This window comes from Hyaena hyaena, unplaced genomic scaffold, assembly GCF_003009895.1.
Source record: "Hyaena hyaena isolate Hyena2069 unplaced genomic scaffold, ASM300989v1 scaffold_720, whole genome shotgun sequence".
Taxonomy (NCBI): Eukaryota; Metazoa; Chordata; class Mammalia; order Carnivora; family Hyaenidae; genus Hyaena; species Hyaena hyaena.
Window position 1 is genome coordinate 167,931 of NW_024081348.1, and position 16,554 is coordinate 184,484.

The 16,554-nt window shown below is 39.2% G+C and overlaps 1 protein-coding gene across 1 annotated transcript in view; it reads left to right on the plus strand.

The window, feature by feature from the left end:
* Positions 1 to 16,554, plus strand: part of DNAH5 (dynein axonemal heavy chain 5) — a 270,172-nt gene that overhangs the window by 97,096 nt on the left and 156,522 nt on the right. Inside the window, exons 27-33 of the mRNA XM_039217767.1 lie at positions 4,473 to 4,606; positions 9,274 to 9,475; positions 10,032 to 10,267; positions 13,452 to 13,670; positions 14,690 to 14,752; positions 15,026 to 15,264; positions 16,218 to 16,458. Coding sequence (XP_039073698.1) covers positions 4,473 to 4,606; positions 9,274 to 9,475; positions 10,032 to 10,267; positions 13,452 to 13,670; positions 14,690 to 14,752; positions 15,026 to 15,264; positions 16,218 to 16,458 — 1,334 coding nt within the window. The remainder of the gene's footprint in view (positions 1 to 4,472; positions 4,607 to 9,273; positions 9,476 to 10,031; positions 10,268 to 13,451; positions 13,671 to 14,689; positions 14,753 to 15,025; positions 15,265 to 16,217; positions 16,459 to 16,554) is intronic.

Consider the following 16,554-nt stretch of genomic DNA (forward strand, 5'->3'; position numbering starts at 1 on the left):
GACATTTCATATAAATGGAATCATATATGTGGTCTTCTGTGACTTTTTTAGCATAATACTTTCTTTTTCTTAAAATTTTTAAATGTTTATTTATTATTTTGAGAGAGAGAGAGACAGAGCATGAGCAGGGGAGGGACAGAGAAAGAGGGAGACAGAATCCGAAGCAGGCTCCAGACTCTGAGCTGTCAGCACAGAGACTCACATGGGGCTTGAACCCACGGACTGAGAGATCATGACCTGAGCTTAAGTTGGACGATTTACTGACTGAGCCCCTAGCATAGTATTTTCAAGGTTCATCCATGTTGTACCAAAATGTCAGTACTTCATTTCTTTTTCTTACTGAGTCATATTCCATTGTATGAACATGCCATGTTTTTCCTCATGCATTGGTTAGTTGATGAACATTTGGGTTATTTCTACTTTTGGACACTTACGTATAATATTTCTGTGAATATCTGTGTAAAGTTTTTGTGCGGACATGTTTTATTTTCATTTCCATTGTCTGTACTGAGGAGTGGCATTGCTGATTCCACAGGGTAACTTGATGTGTAACATTCTGAGGACATGTCAGACTGTTTTCCAGAGCAGTCAAGTCATTTTACATCCCCCTGCCCCCCACAGTGTATGAGGGGTTCACAAATGCCCCTGCCTCCTCGCCAGCACTTTCTGCTTTGGGTATAGCCATTCTTGTGGATGTAAGGTGGCATCTCACTGGGGTTTAGATTTGCCCTCTCCTAATGACTAATGATGTTGAACATCTTACATGTTTTTTGGCCATTTGTATATCTGGTTTGGAGAAATGTCTATTCAATTTTTTTGTCCATGTTTTTAAATATTGGATCATTTTTATTGTTGAGTTGTAAGAGTTATTTATCTACCTCAATACACTCAGGTAATTCACAAATATTTTCTCTCATTCTGTGGGGTTGTCTTTCACTTTCTTAATGGTACCTTTGAAAGTACCATTTTTGAAAGTTTTAATTTGATTAAGTCCAATTTATTTATTTATTTACTTACTTAATGTTTATTTATGAGACAGAGAGACACAGCATGAGTAGGGGAGGATCAGAGAGAGAGGGAGATAACAGAATCTGAAATAGGCTCCAGGCTCTGAGCTGGCTGTCAGCACAGAGCCCAATGCAGGGCTGGAACCCACGAACCACGAGATCATGACCTGAGCTGAAGTTGAACACTTAACCGACTGAGCCACCCAGGCACCCATGATTAAGTCCAATTTAGCTGCGTTTCTTTTGGTGGTTTTGATTTTATATTTAAGAAAGGGTTGTGGGGGTGGGGCACTGAGGTGGCTTAGCCTGTTAAGCATCCAATGCCTTGCTTTGAGCTCTGTGCTGATAGAGGTTGGGAATCTTTCTCTCCCTCTCTCTCTGCCCTTCCCTCACTTATGTGCTCTCTCTCTCTCTCTCTCTCAAAATAAATAAATAAACTTAAAAGAAAAAAAGAAACAAGGGCACCTGGGTAGCTCAGTCAGTTCAGCCTCCAACTTCAGCTCAGGTCATTATCTCGTGGTTTGTGGGTTCGAGCCCCGTGTTGGGCTCTGTGCTGGCAGCTCAGAACCTGGAGCCTGCTTTGGATTTTGTGTCTCCCTCTCTCTGTGCCCCTCCCCTGCTTGTACTTTCACACACTCTCTCTCAAAAATAAATAAAAACACTTAAAAAAAAAAGAAACAGTTTTGGGGCGCCTGCCTGGTTTGGTCAGTGGAGCATATGATTCTTGGTCTCCAGGTAATGAGTTCGAGCCCCATGTTGGGTACAGAGATTGCTGCTTCACCTAAAGTCATGAAGGATCACTGCTATATTTTTTAAAACATGTTTTATAGTTTTAACTCTTAGGTTTCATCCTGTGATCCATTTTGAGTGAAACAAGGTTCCAAGTTCGTGTTTTGCTTGCGGATATTCACTTGTGACAGTACCATTTGTTGAAAAGACTATTTTTTCCCAACTGCCTTTCCTTGGGGCCCTTGTTAAGAATCAACTGACCATAAATGTAAGAGTAAGCATTTATTTCTGCACCCTTGCTTTTATTTCATTGATCTTCTGTCCGTCATTATTCCAGCATTAGCCTGTCTTGATTACTGTAGCTCCAAAGTAAGTTTTGAAGTTGGAAAATGACTCTTCCAACATTTCCCTTTTTCAAGATCATTGATGACTATTCTGGGTCTCTTCTATTTCCATGTGAATTTTAGAATCAGCTTGTGAATGTCTACAAAAAAGGCAGCTGCTATTTTTATAGGTATTGCGCTGAATTACGGAGTATTTAAATGAAATTTGAAAGGATTCAAATGATGCGAAGTATGTTCTCCTGCCATATTGTAAAAATCAGTTATAGGAGATTCGGGAAATTCCCAAATACATAACAATTAAATAACACACTCTGAAATAACCAAAGAGCCAAAGAAGAAATTACAAAAGAAACTAAGTACTTTTAAGATGAAAGCAAAAGAAAACACAAAATATCAAAACTTATGAAATGTAGTTAACATAACACTTGGGAGAAATTTTATAATCTTAAACATCGATATTAAAAAGAAGTACCTCAAATCAATAACCTAGCCTTCTATCTTAAGAAAACTCTCTTTAATATTACTTTTTTTTTCTAGAGACTGTAATCTGTTGAGCCCCTCTTGTGAAGAATTCTCATTTCATATATGTTTGCGTTGGACTCTTTTCTATTTATATTTCATTATTGGTATTCTCTATTTTGTGAGACATGGTTCTCACACTTTTCTTTAATTCTTTTTTTTTAAGTTTATTTATTTATTTTGAGAGAGAGAGAAGCAGAGGGAGAGGGAGAGAGCCAATCCCAAGCAGGCTCTGCACTATCAATGCAGAGCCCAACTCGGGGCTCAGACTCAGGAACTGTAAGATCATGACCTGAGCCAAAATCAAGAATCCAAGGCTTAACCGACTGAGCCACCCAGGTGCCCCTCCTTTAACTCTTTAGTTAGGATTTCCTATCGTTCCTTGAACACATTTGTAACAGCTGATACACACATTTTTGTCTAGTCATTCCAGTAGTTGGGTTTTCTCATGTATAGTTTTTCTTGACCGCTGTTGCTCCTGTGTGTGGGCACTGCATTCTGTATCTTTGCATGGCTTACCATTCTCATTTTTGTTGAAAACGATATTTTAAAGACTATAATGTGGCAGCTCTGAAAATCGGTGTGTCTCCCCGCACCGAGTCTGTTGTTCTCCAGTGTTTCTTTTTTGACTTTTTGGATTCTCCTGGCCTGATTCTGTAGTTTCTCTCTCCTGTGGTATGCACACTGGAGTCTCTGGCTAGTTTCAGGGTCAGCTGATGATTGCCCAGAGGTTTCCTTAACCCTCGGAACCAGTAACTCTTACACCCTTTGTCTCAGGATGGTATGCTTGCTGCAGCACCTGAAAGCTCAGCAAGTTTCCAGAACTGCCTTTGCCTTTATTTACTGATGGTGCAAGACCCCAAGTTCAGCTGAAGTAAAAGATGAGGGCATGTTAGGTCTTCCCTGGGCAAGTGCACAGTGCTGTACATATGCAGGACTTTCTAGAGCCCCGGGGGAGCACCACATTACAACACCCTCTGTGGGCTTCTCATTCCTCAGATCTTTCATTATTTTGGCCAACCGCTTGTTTGCCTCAACGAATACCATTGTCTCAGGCATCTGTGAAGTTAATTGTTGATGGTTGTTTTTTTCTAATAAATGCTTTGGTAATAGGGATTTTTTTTTTTTAACAGTTAGTGAATTCTGAGTCAAGTCAAATAAAGATAAACTCTGAATGGTGCTTTTTCAGAAGGACATCATGATGAATCAAATAGTCACAATTCTCTGGGGTTTCTTGAGGGGCTCCAGTGCCAGGCTGGCTCCTGGGTGATGCTAAGGTGTGGCTGTGTGTTTCAAGGTGAGCACATTGCCAGGGAGTGGGGAGTAGATCTAGGGAAGTTAAAACACCTTGAAATTCACTATTGTTACTAAGATTTTAGCATTTTTTCTTTTTTTATACTTAAAACTTTTTAAAATATTTATTTATTTTTGAGAGAGAGACAGCGTGCGTGCAGGAGGGGCAGAGAGAGAGGGAGACACAGAACCCGAAGCAGGGTCCAGGCTCGAGCTGTCAGCACAGAGTCTGATGTGGGGCACCTGAGGTGGAGCTTGAACTCATGGACTGAAAGATCATGACCTGAGCCGAAGTTGGATTCTCAACCGACTGAGCCACCAGGCACTCCTTAGCTATTTTTTTTTCTTAAATAAAGAAGCACTGCTTGGATTGTTGCAAGCTTTGGTTAATGTCCAGAGTTCTGAAAAATTGATATTGACAAGTTTTCAATTGCTTTTTACAAAGAAGTAAATTGTCAGAGGCCCTTACTTTACAGAAATGTCTTCCTTACAGAACTTCCCTCGTCTTTTTAAAGCATGTTCCCTATGCTGTTGATATAATTTTCTCTCTCTCCCTCCTTTCTCTTTTTTTTGCTTTTAGATACCTTTGAGATAGCATCTGTAAACTTACCCATTCCTGTGCAAACCAGGAACTATTATAAGAATGTGTCTGATAACAAAGAGATTGTGAAATTAGTCTCCGTGCTTAGCACAATCATCAATTCTACCAAAAAGGTATGCTGAGAGGACTTGTCACCAGAGCCCTTTGCTTTACAGTATGTACCTGTGTGAAGTTGAATATCACAAGCTTATGTCCTACATGTAGCCTGGGTCTCACCCATGGTGCCTTTGGTGAGGACCTGTGAAATCTTGGATATGATCAGCAAATGTTTGTTTACCTAAAACTTCTTCTTTCTAGGTTGCAAGGTAAAAATGAACCATTATTCCTATGTTTTATGTTGTGTTCTGTTGAATGCTTTAAGTCTATGTACTTACTGATTTAGTACAAATAAACCTAACTGTTAAAAAGTTTGAGGGGGCACCTGGATGGCTCAGTCAGTTAAGTGTCTGCCTCTTGGTTTCGGCTCAGTCATGATCTCACAGTTCGTGGGTTCAAGCCCCACATTGGGCTCTGCGGCCGGCAGCATGGAGGCTGCTGGGGGTTCTCTCTCTCTCCCTCTCTCTCTTCCCTTCCCTCACTCACACTGTCTCTCTCAAAATAAATATAGAAACTTAAAAAATAAAAAAACTTGATATATTTCATACCACAAGTGAGTACTAGTCAGTACTGCCTAGTATCATTTGGAACAGAATAAGGTTTATACTTAATTTTTCATATTTGTGTAGGTAGGTAAATCTCATAAACTATCCAATGAAAATGTACGTGTATTACCACGTGGAAATAAGGTCATAGGGAGAATAAAGCACACAGTAGTGTTATCAATTCAAACTTGTACTTGAAAGAGGTGACATTAGGGTTAAGTTTTCTTCTAACCTGCTCCTCTCTCGACTCCCCCTTTTCTATTCAGGCCAATCCATTTTTGTCAAAAGGATTCAGGACCCCAAAGTCAGCTTCTGCTTACAAACAGCATATATTCACACCACCACAAATACCTGTTGACTCTTTAAAAATTCTCTCCCTGTTGAGGGGGTAGTTGTCACTCAGTAAACACATCTTTTCTATTACTTAGTTCTGATAGAATGAGCTTCACTTGCTTGAAAACAGTTTGAAGGCCGCCATTGCTGTAACCATGTGAAGAAATATTATTAAGTTTAATTTTAATGTGTTCCTGAGGGAATTAGAAGCTTTTGCATTTATGCATTTTCAATATTCCTTTCTTAATATATTGAAGGTCCTATATTTAATTTTTCCCTAGGGACAGTGTTCACATAATTCAATTTAACAAATATTTATCTAGTGCTTAGTTTCTCAAGCGCCGTATGAATGCTAAAGGTAAGTATTTTATGGTGATGATAAACATTCAGATATATTTCCAAATGTTGCAGTAAACATGGAAAATACAATAAAATAAATCAATAATGAAGCTCATTACTTTCTCTGAATATAAGCAGCCACTGTTATGAAAATCTAAGGGTAATCATAGTCGCTGAAATTAGCATACTGCTAGCAACAAAATGCTTATCTTTGTGTTATTTCTGTCGCATTTGCTTTTATACTATACGAAGGAAGTGTGTAAATCTTAGGCACTTAGAATAACTTGGACTTTGTCCAGACTGACGAGATGGACATAGTGTTTCTGGAAGAATAAATACACACTTAGTCATCATACTAGGCATGGTCAGCTCTCTATAGCCCAAGACCCTTCTGGGTGATTCTGGCTCAACTCTGGAAAATCTTATGATCCCAGCCCTTTTCTTCTTGCCATTACCGACTGGATCAGATTGTAAACCTGACCTACATTCAGCAGACCCGTAGGCTAGCCATCAACTTACAACATTGCCTGGCTTGAAAACTAGAGCTGGATGCAACAATTGAAATGACCTTGGCAATAAAATAAAATAAAATAAAATAAAATAAAATAAAATAAAAGTAGCTTCAGTGCTATACACGCAGTTCATGCAATTTTTCCTTGAAGTCCTAGGTTCCCTCCACTTAAAAAACTTCCAGCTTAATAAAGAGTGACACTGTCAGAAAAGATAAATGAGAGTATAAACTTACTTAGTTAGATTATATTCTTAACATTATAAGGTCTAGGATGTTTAAAGGGTCAGGATTCTGGAATTTCTACCCATATGTTGGCATCTTTGGTAATCTATAATTCATTCTCCAAGTCATCCTATACTTGTCAATGTCTAAAATTCATTCTGGGTGTGCATGTCAACATCTCATCCCAAGCCAGGTGATCAGTTTGGTTGGGATAAATAGGGGCATGCTTAGCTTCCCATATTTTAATGAGAGGGAAGTCTCAACAGCTATTAGACCTGAGGCATGGGGGACACTTTTGCTGCATGCAGGGATTGGAGTGAAGCTACTTGGCTGAGTACAGGTTGGTAAAATTTACTTAAGTGACTGGGCCACTTAGATGCTGATGGTAATGCTATCTTTTTTCAAATAATGGCATTTTGAATTTTATCTCACTTAAAACACTTTTTTTCTCATGCAGATATGACTCTGAAATTATAATATAAGCCAATCGAAAAAGTGGATTCCCAGGAGATAGAAGCATTAGAAACGAGGAACAAATCTTTAATTATTTGTAGATGGTGATTATCTATTATATAAATCCGAGGGGCTAATCTGAAAAAAACAATATGTCTCAATGAGAGTCAGATAAGAGTTAATTGAAAGGAAATTATAGGCATTTCTGCCGTAATACAGTAAACATATTCCTGAAAATCCTGTTTTGCAAAGTTGCACATCTAATATATCACAGATTATGAGAAAAACAGGATTGAGGTAGACACACAAAAAGTTTGTCTTTTTGTGGAAAGTTTGTAACCGAGTAGTTACAAAACAGAGACAATCGTAGTAAAATATTAACCCATTTAAAAATGGTATTGTGGGGCGCCTGGGTGGCTCAGTTGGTTAACTGTCTGCCTTCAGCTCAGGTTGTGATCTCACAGCTCATGAGTTCAAGTTCAAGCCCTGCATCAGGCTCTGTGCTGACAGCTCAGAGCCTGGAGCCTGCTTCAGATTCTGTATCTCCCTCTCTCTCTGCCCTTCCCGTGTTCTCTCTCTCTCTCTCAAATATAAATAAACATTAAAAAATTTATAAATATGGTATTGTAAGTAAAACAGTTTACTATCAAAAGGTAACAGAACTTGGTAAAAGGTGGGTGTGAGAAACAGTTGAAATGAGGATAAGATATACAGATTATCTTATCTGCACAGGCTGGACTGTGCAGAGAACATTCTCAAAACAAAGCGGTGACCAAAGTGGCCCCAAAGGGAAAAGTGGTGGAAGGGGCATGTCACATACAATTGTATCCCTCCATGGAAGGCTGCTTTAGCTGGTACAGAAAAGCATGCTGGGAAAAATAGCATTTGATAATGTGACCTCCTCATTGTGCTGACATCCTTCTCTAGTTACCAAGTGTGAATGAGCCAGTTCGTCTTACAGAAGCAGACTTTGTAGCAAACAGGACTGTGTATTGAAAAATCAATTTTTAAAACTTATATGCCATCCATAGCCAGTTATAAAAATAGTAGAAAAGAGATCCTGCTTGCAATAATCACATCGCTGAGAAATACCTAGGATAAAGAGTGTGTGGGGTCTCTTTGAAGATTCCCATAATACTTACCATGTAATTAAAAAAAAAAAAAGGAAGATCTGGAAACATATACAGTGTTCCTGGATGGGAAGATTTAATTTTGTACAGATGTCTTTTCTAATCCAATGAGTTTATACATTTTATGTAGTTCTGTGTAATCTGCCAGGTGGGGTTTGGTGCAGGATATATTATGTTTGCCCATCTGGATCTTAGCTCCACCCTCTGACCTTACAGAACAAATTAATAGTTTTCCATTGAGGCTTCCAATAGATTTGACCAATGACAGAGTCGTAGCAGAGATCTGGGGCTGGGGGACGGGGCATGGTTCGGGGGAAGAGAGTGACCTTTAGCATAATTTTTCCCATAGCATCCTTGTTGTGACATGATTTTGAACTGTGTTTCTTTTTTTTTAATTTTTAAAAATTTATTTACTTTTGAGACAGACAGAGAGAGAGAAAGAGCATGAGCAGGGGAGCACAGAGAGAAAAGGAGACACAGAATCCGAAGCAGGTTCCAGGCTCTGAGCTGTCAGCACAGAACCCAAAGTGGGGGTCCAACTCACAAATCGTGAGATCATGACCTGAGCCAAAGCGCAACACTTAACTGACTGAACCACCCAGGTGCCCATGAACTGTGGGTTTTGAATGAAGACCCAGCTCCAGTCAAGAAGGTCTTGTCCACAAAAGTCTTCATGGACTCTTTTTTTCTAGTTTCTAGAAACTGTCCCCTTCTCCTTTTGGCTAGGAAGGCTAACACTGCATTGTTAATACTCCTGAGTTACTATGTCCCTATTGTATCTAGTTCCAATTTTGTGACATTTCCAAATATTTAAACAGCTCACTGAGTAAACATATTATTTTATTTTAAGTTTGCTTATTTATTTTGAGAGAGAGAGAGAGAGAGAGGAAGAGTCAGCAGGGAGGTGCAGAGAGAGGTAGAGAATCTCAAGCAGGCTCAGAGCCCAATGCGGGACTCAAACTCATGAACCATGAGATCATGACCTGAGCTGAAATCAAGAGCCAGACGCTTCACTGACTGAGCCCCCCAGGTGCCCCACTAATTAAACATTTGCTAAATCCATGGGAACCACCAACAGTTGAGCAATATTCACTTATACCATGATACCATTTCCACATCTTCTCAACATAAATCTGTTATTTGTATTCTAGGAAGTTATTACATCTATGGATTGCTTCAAACGCTACAATCATATTTGGCAAAAAGAGAAAGAAGAAACAATTATGATGTTTATTACAAAAAACCCCTTGCTTTCTGAATTTGAATCTCAGATTCACTATTTCCAAAAGCTGGAGCAGGAAATTAATGCTGAGCCAGAGTACATCTGTGTGGGTCCCATTGCTCTGTACACAGGTTGGTTCATTTTCTTTCAGACAGTCATCAAAATTCAACAGTATTGTTCTGTCTCTTTACCTAGATTAGTATGCCAGAGAGTTCGAGCCATCTTAAAGATTGACTTTCCTTTTATGATCTTCAAGTTTTAAGACCAATTTGTAGATTTGTTTTTAATTCCCTTCTGCATAATTATATATTCTAGACTATTTTGAACACTTTGCTGCTAAACTTTGAAAATAAATGCTATTTCAGAGGAAGGGAATGAGTGAGTTGTATTTGCAATTAAAATGTACCCTTCCTTTAATAATTATAAACATTTGAGGCTTATCTCCAACGGGTTTGATATGTACTTTTTAAAAGCATTTTTGAAATATGTTTTGAATTGGTGTAAGGCAAGATTTATAAAATGAATAAACAATGAGTAGGAAACTTGATTTTCTTCCAGTTTGATTTTTGTTATGCGCTACAAGGCTGTAAGTTGCAAAGTGTTTATTATTGGTGAACAGCCATGCTCTGTTTTTTTCAAACTGGTTCAAGTTTTTCAAACAGAACTGTGGACATTTGGGTTTTACAGCCGACTTGAAGTTCATTCTGACTGCTGAGACAAAGGCCTGGACAGTTGTCATTGGCCGTCACTGTAACAAAAAGTACAGGAGTGACATGGAAAACATTTTTACACTTGTTGAAGAATTCAATAAGAAACTGAATCGTCAAATTAAAGACCTAGATGATGTTCGGATTGCTATGGCAGCCCTGAAGGAAATCAGGGAGCAGCAAATCTCCATTGACTTTCAAGTAGGACCTATTGAGGTAACTGATAATCCTTTGTTCATTATGGAAATATCTCCTCATGTTGAGTGATATTAGCTGAAGTATTGACTAGCTCTGGACTGTAGGGACTATAGTTACAAATGGATGCTTAACCTAAGAATAATTTCAGTACTGATAATACCTCACCTTATAGGGTACCTTCTATGGGCCAGTTCTAGAGCTTTGGATGACATCTAAGTCCCTAACTGCAGAGCCTGAGATGAGGATTTCTGTACAAGTGATCTACAGATATGTGCTTATGGGAGAAGGGAGCGTGCGGGAAGTATGAACCATGAGGTCAGGTCAGGGATGGGGGAGCTAAGTGAGGGTGTGATCTTAGCTGTAGACAGATTGCTAAGTGGGGGTGTGATCTCAGCTGTAGAAAGATTTCCCATGGGTGCTCTGGAGCATGAGTTATACCACACGGTTGGTCCCACCTTGAGGTAAGGAAGACTGCTCTTTGTACCCCCACGTCAGTTGGTTATTGACCATCATCGCCCCAAGAGGAGACTCCTATTTAGCTGAGGACAGTTTTCCAGGGAAAGAGGCAGCTGCCATCCCTACAGACAACACTCTTAGCAAGCAGGATGGGAATACCAGCTGGAAAACAGGACGTGGATGGGACAGTAGGGGAGGAAAAATTCATCCTCTACCCTTCAGAATTCTTCCAGCTAGTTTAAGACTTAAATTGACATGAGACCTGCTAAGAGGAGAAAAACCAAAATTTTACTATGTGTACACAGTTGACCAATAATGAAATTGAGACCTAAAGAAATGACCAAGGCAGGCTGTTTTTATGCTTTTCAGGTAAAGAGACAATAAACCCATGAGAAATTGACAGGACAAAGAAAACTGAACTTTGGGAGCTTCAGTTAGTAAGGAATTCTAAATAGGATTTGGGTTGTGGTAGTAAAGTAGTATAAAGAACCATGGGTTGTTATATAACCTTTTCAGCTCTAAATATCCTATCTTTGGTGATAAGGATGCTTCTTTACCTCCTGGTTCTGAGAGGGTGCCTTTCACACAGGTTTCTTTCCTGTTTTCCGGAGACAAAGTCAGGTGAAGCGTCAGGGTGTTCTTTTTGCATTGGCTGTTTCTTAAGTGACTTTTATTAAAAATAATGTGGCAAAGTAGTACATTTTGGTCCCTATAGGTACTAACAGTGTCCATTCATGTATTAATTCTGTATTAACATGTTTAATCCTTACCAAACACCTATTTTAATATAAAGAAACCAAGGGTCAAAGAAATTATGCAGTTTGATTAGTGTTACACATTACTTTTGTAATTACAGTGTATCATATTTTCTCTTCTGTGTGAATATGTTTGCCTAGGAATGGGTTACTGTATTGTTCTTTTGAATGAAATCAGTATAATTATAGCATTAAAATGATTCCAGAAAAAGCCCCACCATTTTAGCATAACTTAAATGTCTGGACTTAAATTCTTAAAAATCTTTTTTTATTGTTTATTTATTTTTAGACAGAGACAGAGAGAGTGAGCAGGAGAAAGGTAAAGAGAGAGAGAGAGAGAGAGAGAGAGAGAGAGAGAGAATGAGAGACAGAGAGAGAACCCCAAGCAGGCTCTGTGCTATCAGTGTGGAGCCCCATGCAGGGCTCAAACTCATGAACCATGAGATCATGACCTGAGCTGAAACCAAGAGTTGGACGCTTAACTGAATGAGCCACCCAGGCATCCCTGGACTTAAATTCTGATGGTGAGGATTAGACACTATTCTCACATTTTCTACGTCCCTCTTTGAATTTTGGAAAATTTAAAAAACCATAAAAATGGTTCAGATGAGTATATGTTTGCACCTTTGCTATATTGGGTCAGGAAAATCATGTGGCCCACTGTGCCCTTCTTGGGAATTGAAACATAAGATAAAGAGTCCCTGCTTTGTGTGGAACCAGGAGCATCCCTGGGCATTTGAAGGGAAGGTCCAGTAAGTGACACCCTTGTTTCCCCCATCTGAGATTTCAGACAAAACTGTAATCAAGTAGTCAAGGTCAAAATACAACCTTTGTTCTTGATAGAACTTATTTGGAAGACATGGCTTAGTGTACAACTCCCATATTCCCATTACCAACCCAAATCCATGCACACCCACTACTTGTGAAGACTACATCCCAGAATTGTTGAACTTACTCATGAATCAGAGGCAGAATTGTAAAGCTGTATTACCCTGCTTCACTCTATTTTTAAAAATTTTTTAAATGTTTTATTTATTTTTGAGAGAGAGAGGGAGAGCGAGCCAGTGCGCATGAGTGGGGGAGGGGCAGAGAGAGAGGGAGACACAGAATCTGAAGCAGGCTCCAGGCTCGGAGCTGTCAGCACAGAGCCCAACATGGGACTTGAACTCACGAGCCCTGAGATTATGACCTGAGTGGAAATTGGATACTTAACCAAGCCATCCAGGAGCCCTACTCTGCTTCACTCTATTGACGCTGGAGGGCAGACCAGTGGGTTGCTTTCAAGGAGGAAAAAGAAAGAGGAAGAAAGGCACTGGGCTAGGCTTGCCCTAATCAACAGTCTTTTCCCCAAATTAATGATCATGGATTCGTTCCACCTATATATAGAGAACTAATGCTGCAGAGGAGAGCAGAGATATTTAAGGAAAATCCTTTCTCATGAAAACCAAACTCTGCCTTATTTTAATCTTTTGGCCAAGAGAATAGTCTAGGATTTTGCATCTTGAGGTCAGTGACTTGGCTCAGGCCTTGATGCACCAGTACCCTCGTGTGTCTTACTAATGGAACTTCTTACCAACAAAATGAAATGGGATAGAGTTAAAACCCCAATTTATTTTATTATCCTAATATTAGCAGTGAGGTTATTTTATGTTTTTCATTTTAGAGTCTTGAAATACAACCCAAGGGCCTAAATAAAAATACCTTTTATTTGTATAATGATTTATAGTTTTTGAAATTCATTTAAAATGATATTTGTGGATAGTCATGAAAATCCTGTGAAGCAGCCAGGGAATTTTCTCATTTTACAAAAGAGGAAACTGAAGCTTAGGGGCTCAGTTGCTCATTTAAGCTTTTATGATTTGCAAGAAGAATAGAACTCTCTGGGTAATTTCTCTATCAAACTGATCTTTTTCATTCTATCGCTTTAATAAATGAGTGTGTAGATTTATGCATCTGACTGGCAGAAATTAAATTCTCCTTCTTTTGTGTAGGAATCCTACGCCCTGCTTAACAAATACGGTCTTCTGATAACCAAAGAGGAGATGGACAAAGTTGATGCCCTGCGTTATTCTTGGGAGAAGCTTCTGGCACGTGCCAGTGAAGTTCAGAACGAATTAGTCTCACTGCAGCCCAGTTTCAGGAAGGAGCTAATTAGTACCGTGGAGGTCTTCCTCCAAGACTGTCACCACTTCTACTCAGACTATGATTTGGTACAACTCTGGTTTTGCTTATTTGTATTTTTGAGGATGGGTGAATAGAGCATGCAGAGTGCTTAAAGATTCTATGTCAAGTTTAATGAATTTCCCTAGCAATGGGAATTTTATTTCCATGAGAGCAATCCAGGAAATGAGGAATTTAAAAGTGCAATCCATATTATATCATTGGTCTGTTCCTGAAGTTGTTTGATAGCTTTCTAAATTTGCGTAGACAAGTACTGTTCACATATGGTTATATCAGTCATCCTTCTGCAGCTTTCCCTAGTACCACAAACACTGTAGAGTCACCAGCGTGTGCCAGGCACTGCCCTTGGTGCTGAAGACACAAACGTGGACAAGACAGATGGAGTTCCTGTTTTAGTCCTTCATTTATGAGTTTTAGTACAGACTCTTCTACTGGGAGTATGTTGTATAATAAGACCCACTTCTAGCCAATTATAATATACTAGAGAAAGGAAATATGTAGAGGGTACAGTTTGTACCTATTAAATAGATTCACACAAAACCACAAAGTTAATGAAGTTATGAGATTGGATCCATGCACTAACTTCATAGATGAAGCAGCACAGAAATCCACGTATTGAAGGCGTTCTAATGTAGGAAAGCCTGATTGGAATGTTAAGATTATGGGTCACTTTGCAAATAAATATTAGAGTGGTAAAATCTGTTAGTTTTGTGGCATTGGTGTTTTAGTTCAAAACCGGACATTAAATGTGCTTCCTATAGAGTGCTCCTTTTCCTGGTCACCTAAGAAATGAATAGTACTCATTTTGAATGCTCAGAATTTCCTGAAATGTAGAAATTGTGGTAAAAACCAAGGCTTCTTAGACTTGAAAATATTTCCAAACGAGTCACTTTCCTGAGTCCTTTTCTACAATTAAATAACGAAGTTTCCTAGTTTCCTATCATTGATGTGAGACGAATGAAAGCTAGCTTTGATGTGCACATACTTGGAGCTCATGAAATTTGTATGCAACACTTCCTTTTATTTTATGTTTAACTTTTTGTTTCAGAATGGTCCGATGGCTAGTGGCTTGAAACCCCAGGAAGCCAGTGATAGGCTTATCATGTTTCAGGTAATCATAGAGACCTACACAACCAAAGCCTTAACATGTTCTAGACACATACATTTCCCCCCCTTAATATAGAAAAGCTTATTGTGGAATATTTTTAAAAATTGTGATTTGGGATGATTATAATTGGAAATAGTGTGTATGTAATAAACTGTAGTTATTTACTATTATTTACATGTGCTCTGAAATCATACATGTTTATTTGCCAGTTTTTAAATTTACATGTTCATTCATGTGTAAATCATCTTGCCGAGGTCTCACTTGTGTTTTTTTTAGAATCAATTTGATAATATCTATCGGAAATACATCACCTATACTGGAGGAGAAGAGCTCTTTGGACTGTCAGTTACTCAGTATCCTCAGCTTCTTGAAATAAAGAAGCAATTAAATCTTCTACAGAAAATATACACTCTGTACAACAGCGTCATAGAAACTGTAAATAGCTATCATGAGATGCTTTGGTCAGAAGTTAATATTGAAAAAATCAACGGCGAACTTTCAGAGTTCCAGAGCAGGTGAGAAATTAAATGTTTAGCACGACCCGAGCCATTGAATCTCAAATGCTTTCTTCTTTGATAGGCTGTCAAGTTCTCTTTTCACCCCTAGATGTTTTGAAAGTGCATCGTGCTGCATTGCTGTTGTCCGTTGACATTACCCTTGTCAGACTCTATTTATTAATTACTCCAGTGTGTCCATGGTGAGACAAACGTGTCCTTTAAACCCAGATGAATCTCATCAGGGGCTCTTCTGCATCTCGGAGGGAGCTGATCTCTCTTTATATTACACTTATCAAACATTTAATGTTTATGGGAGATGACTTCCTGTAATAAAAGCAAGAGCCCTATGATTCTTTTTTTTTTTTTAATATTTTTATTTATTTCTAGGAGAGAGAGAGAGAGACAGCGTGAGCAGGGGAGGGTCAGAGAGAGAGGGAGTCACAGACTGAAACAGGCTCCAGGCTCTGAGCTGGCAGTCAGCACAGAGCCCGATGCGGGGCTCGAACCCATGAACCGAGAGATCATGACCCAAGCGAAAGTCGGACGCTCAACCAACTAAGCCACCCAGGCGCCCCGCAAGAGCCCTATGATTCTTAATTGTTGAACCCAAAGAAAATACAGGGTCATTTGTTGTATTTTTCAGTTGACAGCCTGATACACTCTGCTGTGCTTTGTACCTGGTATACATGTTTGTAGAACTGAATTGAATTGGGAGGCACCTCTGTCATTTATGCCTTTTACCTAGCTAATTTTTATGAGGGAATTGAACAAAAAAAATGTCCCAACTGGAAGGAGAAATTTTCTCTAATGTAAAAGTATGTTATATTAACAGATATCATTTGAATCATGAGATTTGAAAGTGGGGTAGGTATTTGAAATGACTGTTTCTGATAGAATGCTAGCAGACAAGTTTGGGCTGGAGACACCCAGGCTCATCTTTGAATGACCATTCGTGGTGCCTCCCTTCGCAGGTGTCGGAAGCTGCCCCGGGCCTTGAAGGACTGGCAGGCTTTCTTGGATCTGAAGAAGACCATTGATGATTTCAGCGAGTGTTGCCCACTCCTGGAGCACATGGCCAGTAAGGCCATGATGAACAGGCACTGGGAAAGGATAGCTGCTCTCACTGGGCATAATCTGGATGTGGGGAATGAAACTTTTAAGTTAAGAAATATCATGGAGGCACCTCTTCTGAAATACAAAGAGGAAATAGAGGTACAGTTCATAGGAGAGCATGATATGGGGGGAGATTGGAAGGTCTCATGGGATTTATTTTGATAGTATTCCTACATTATGGAATATTTGACCTGT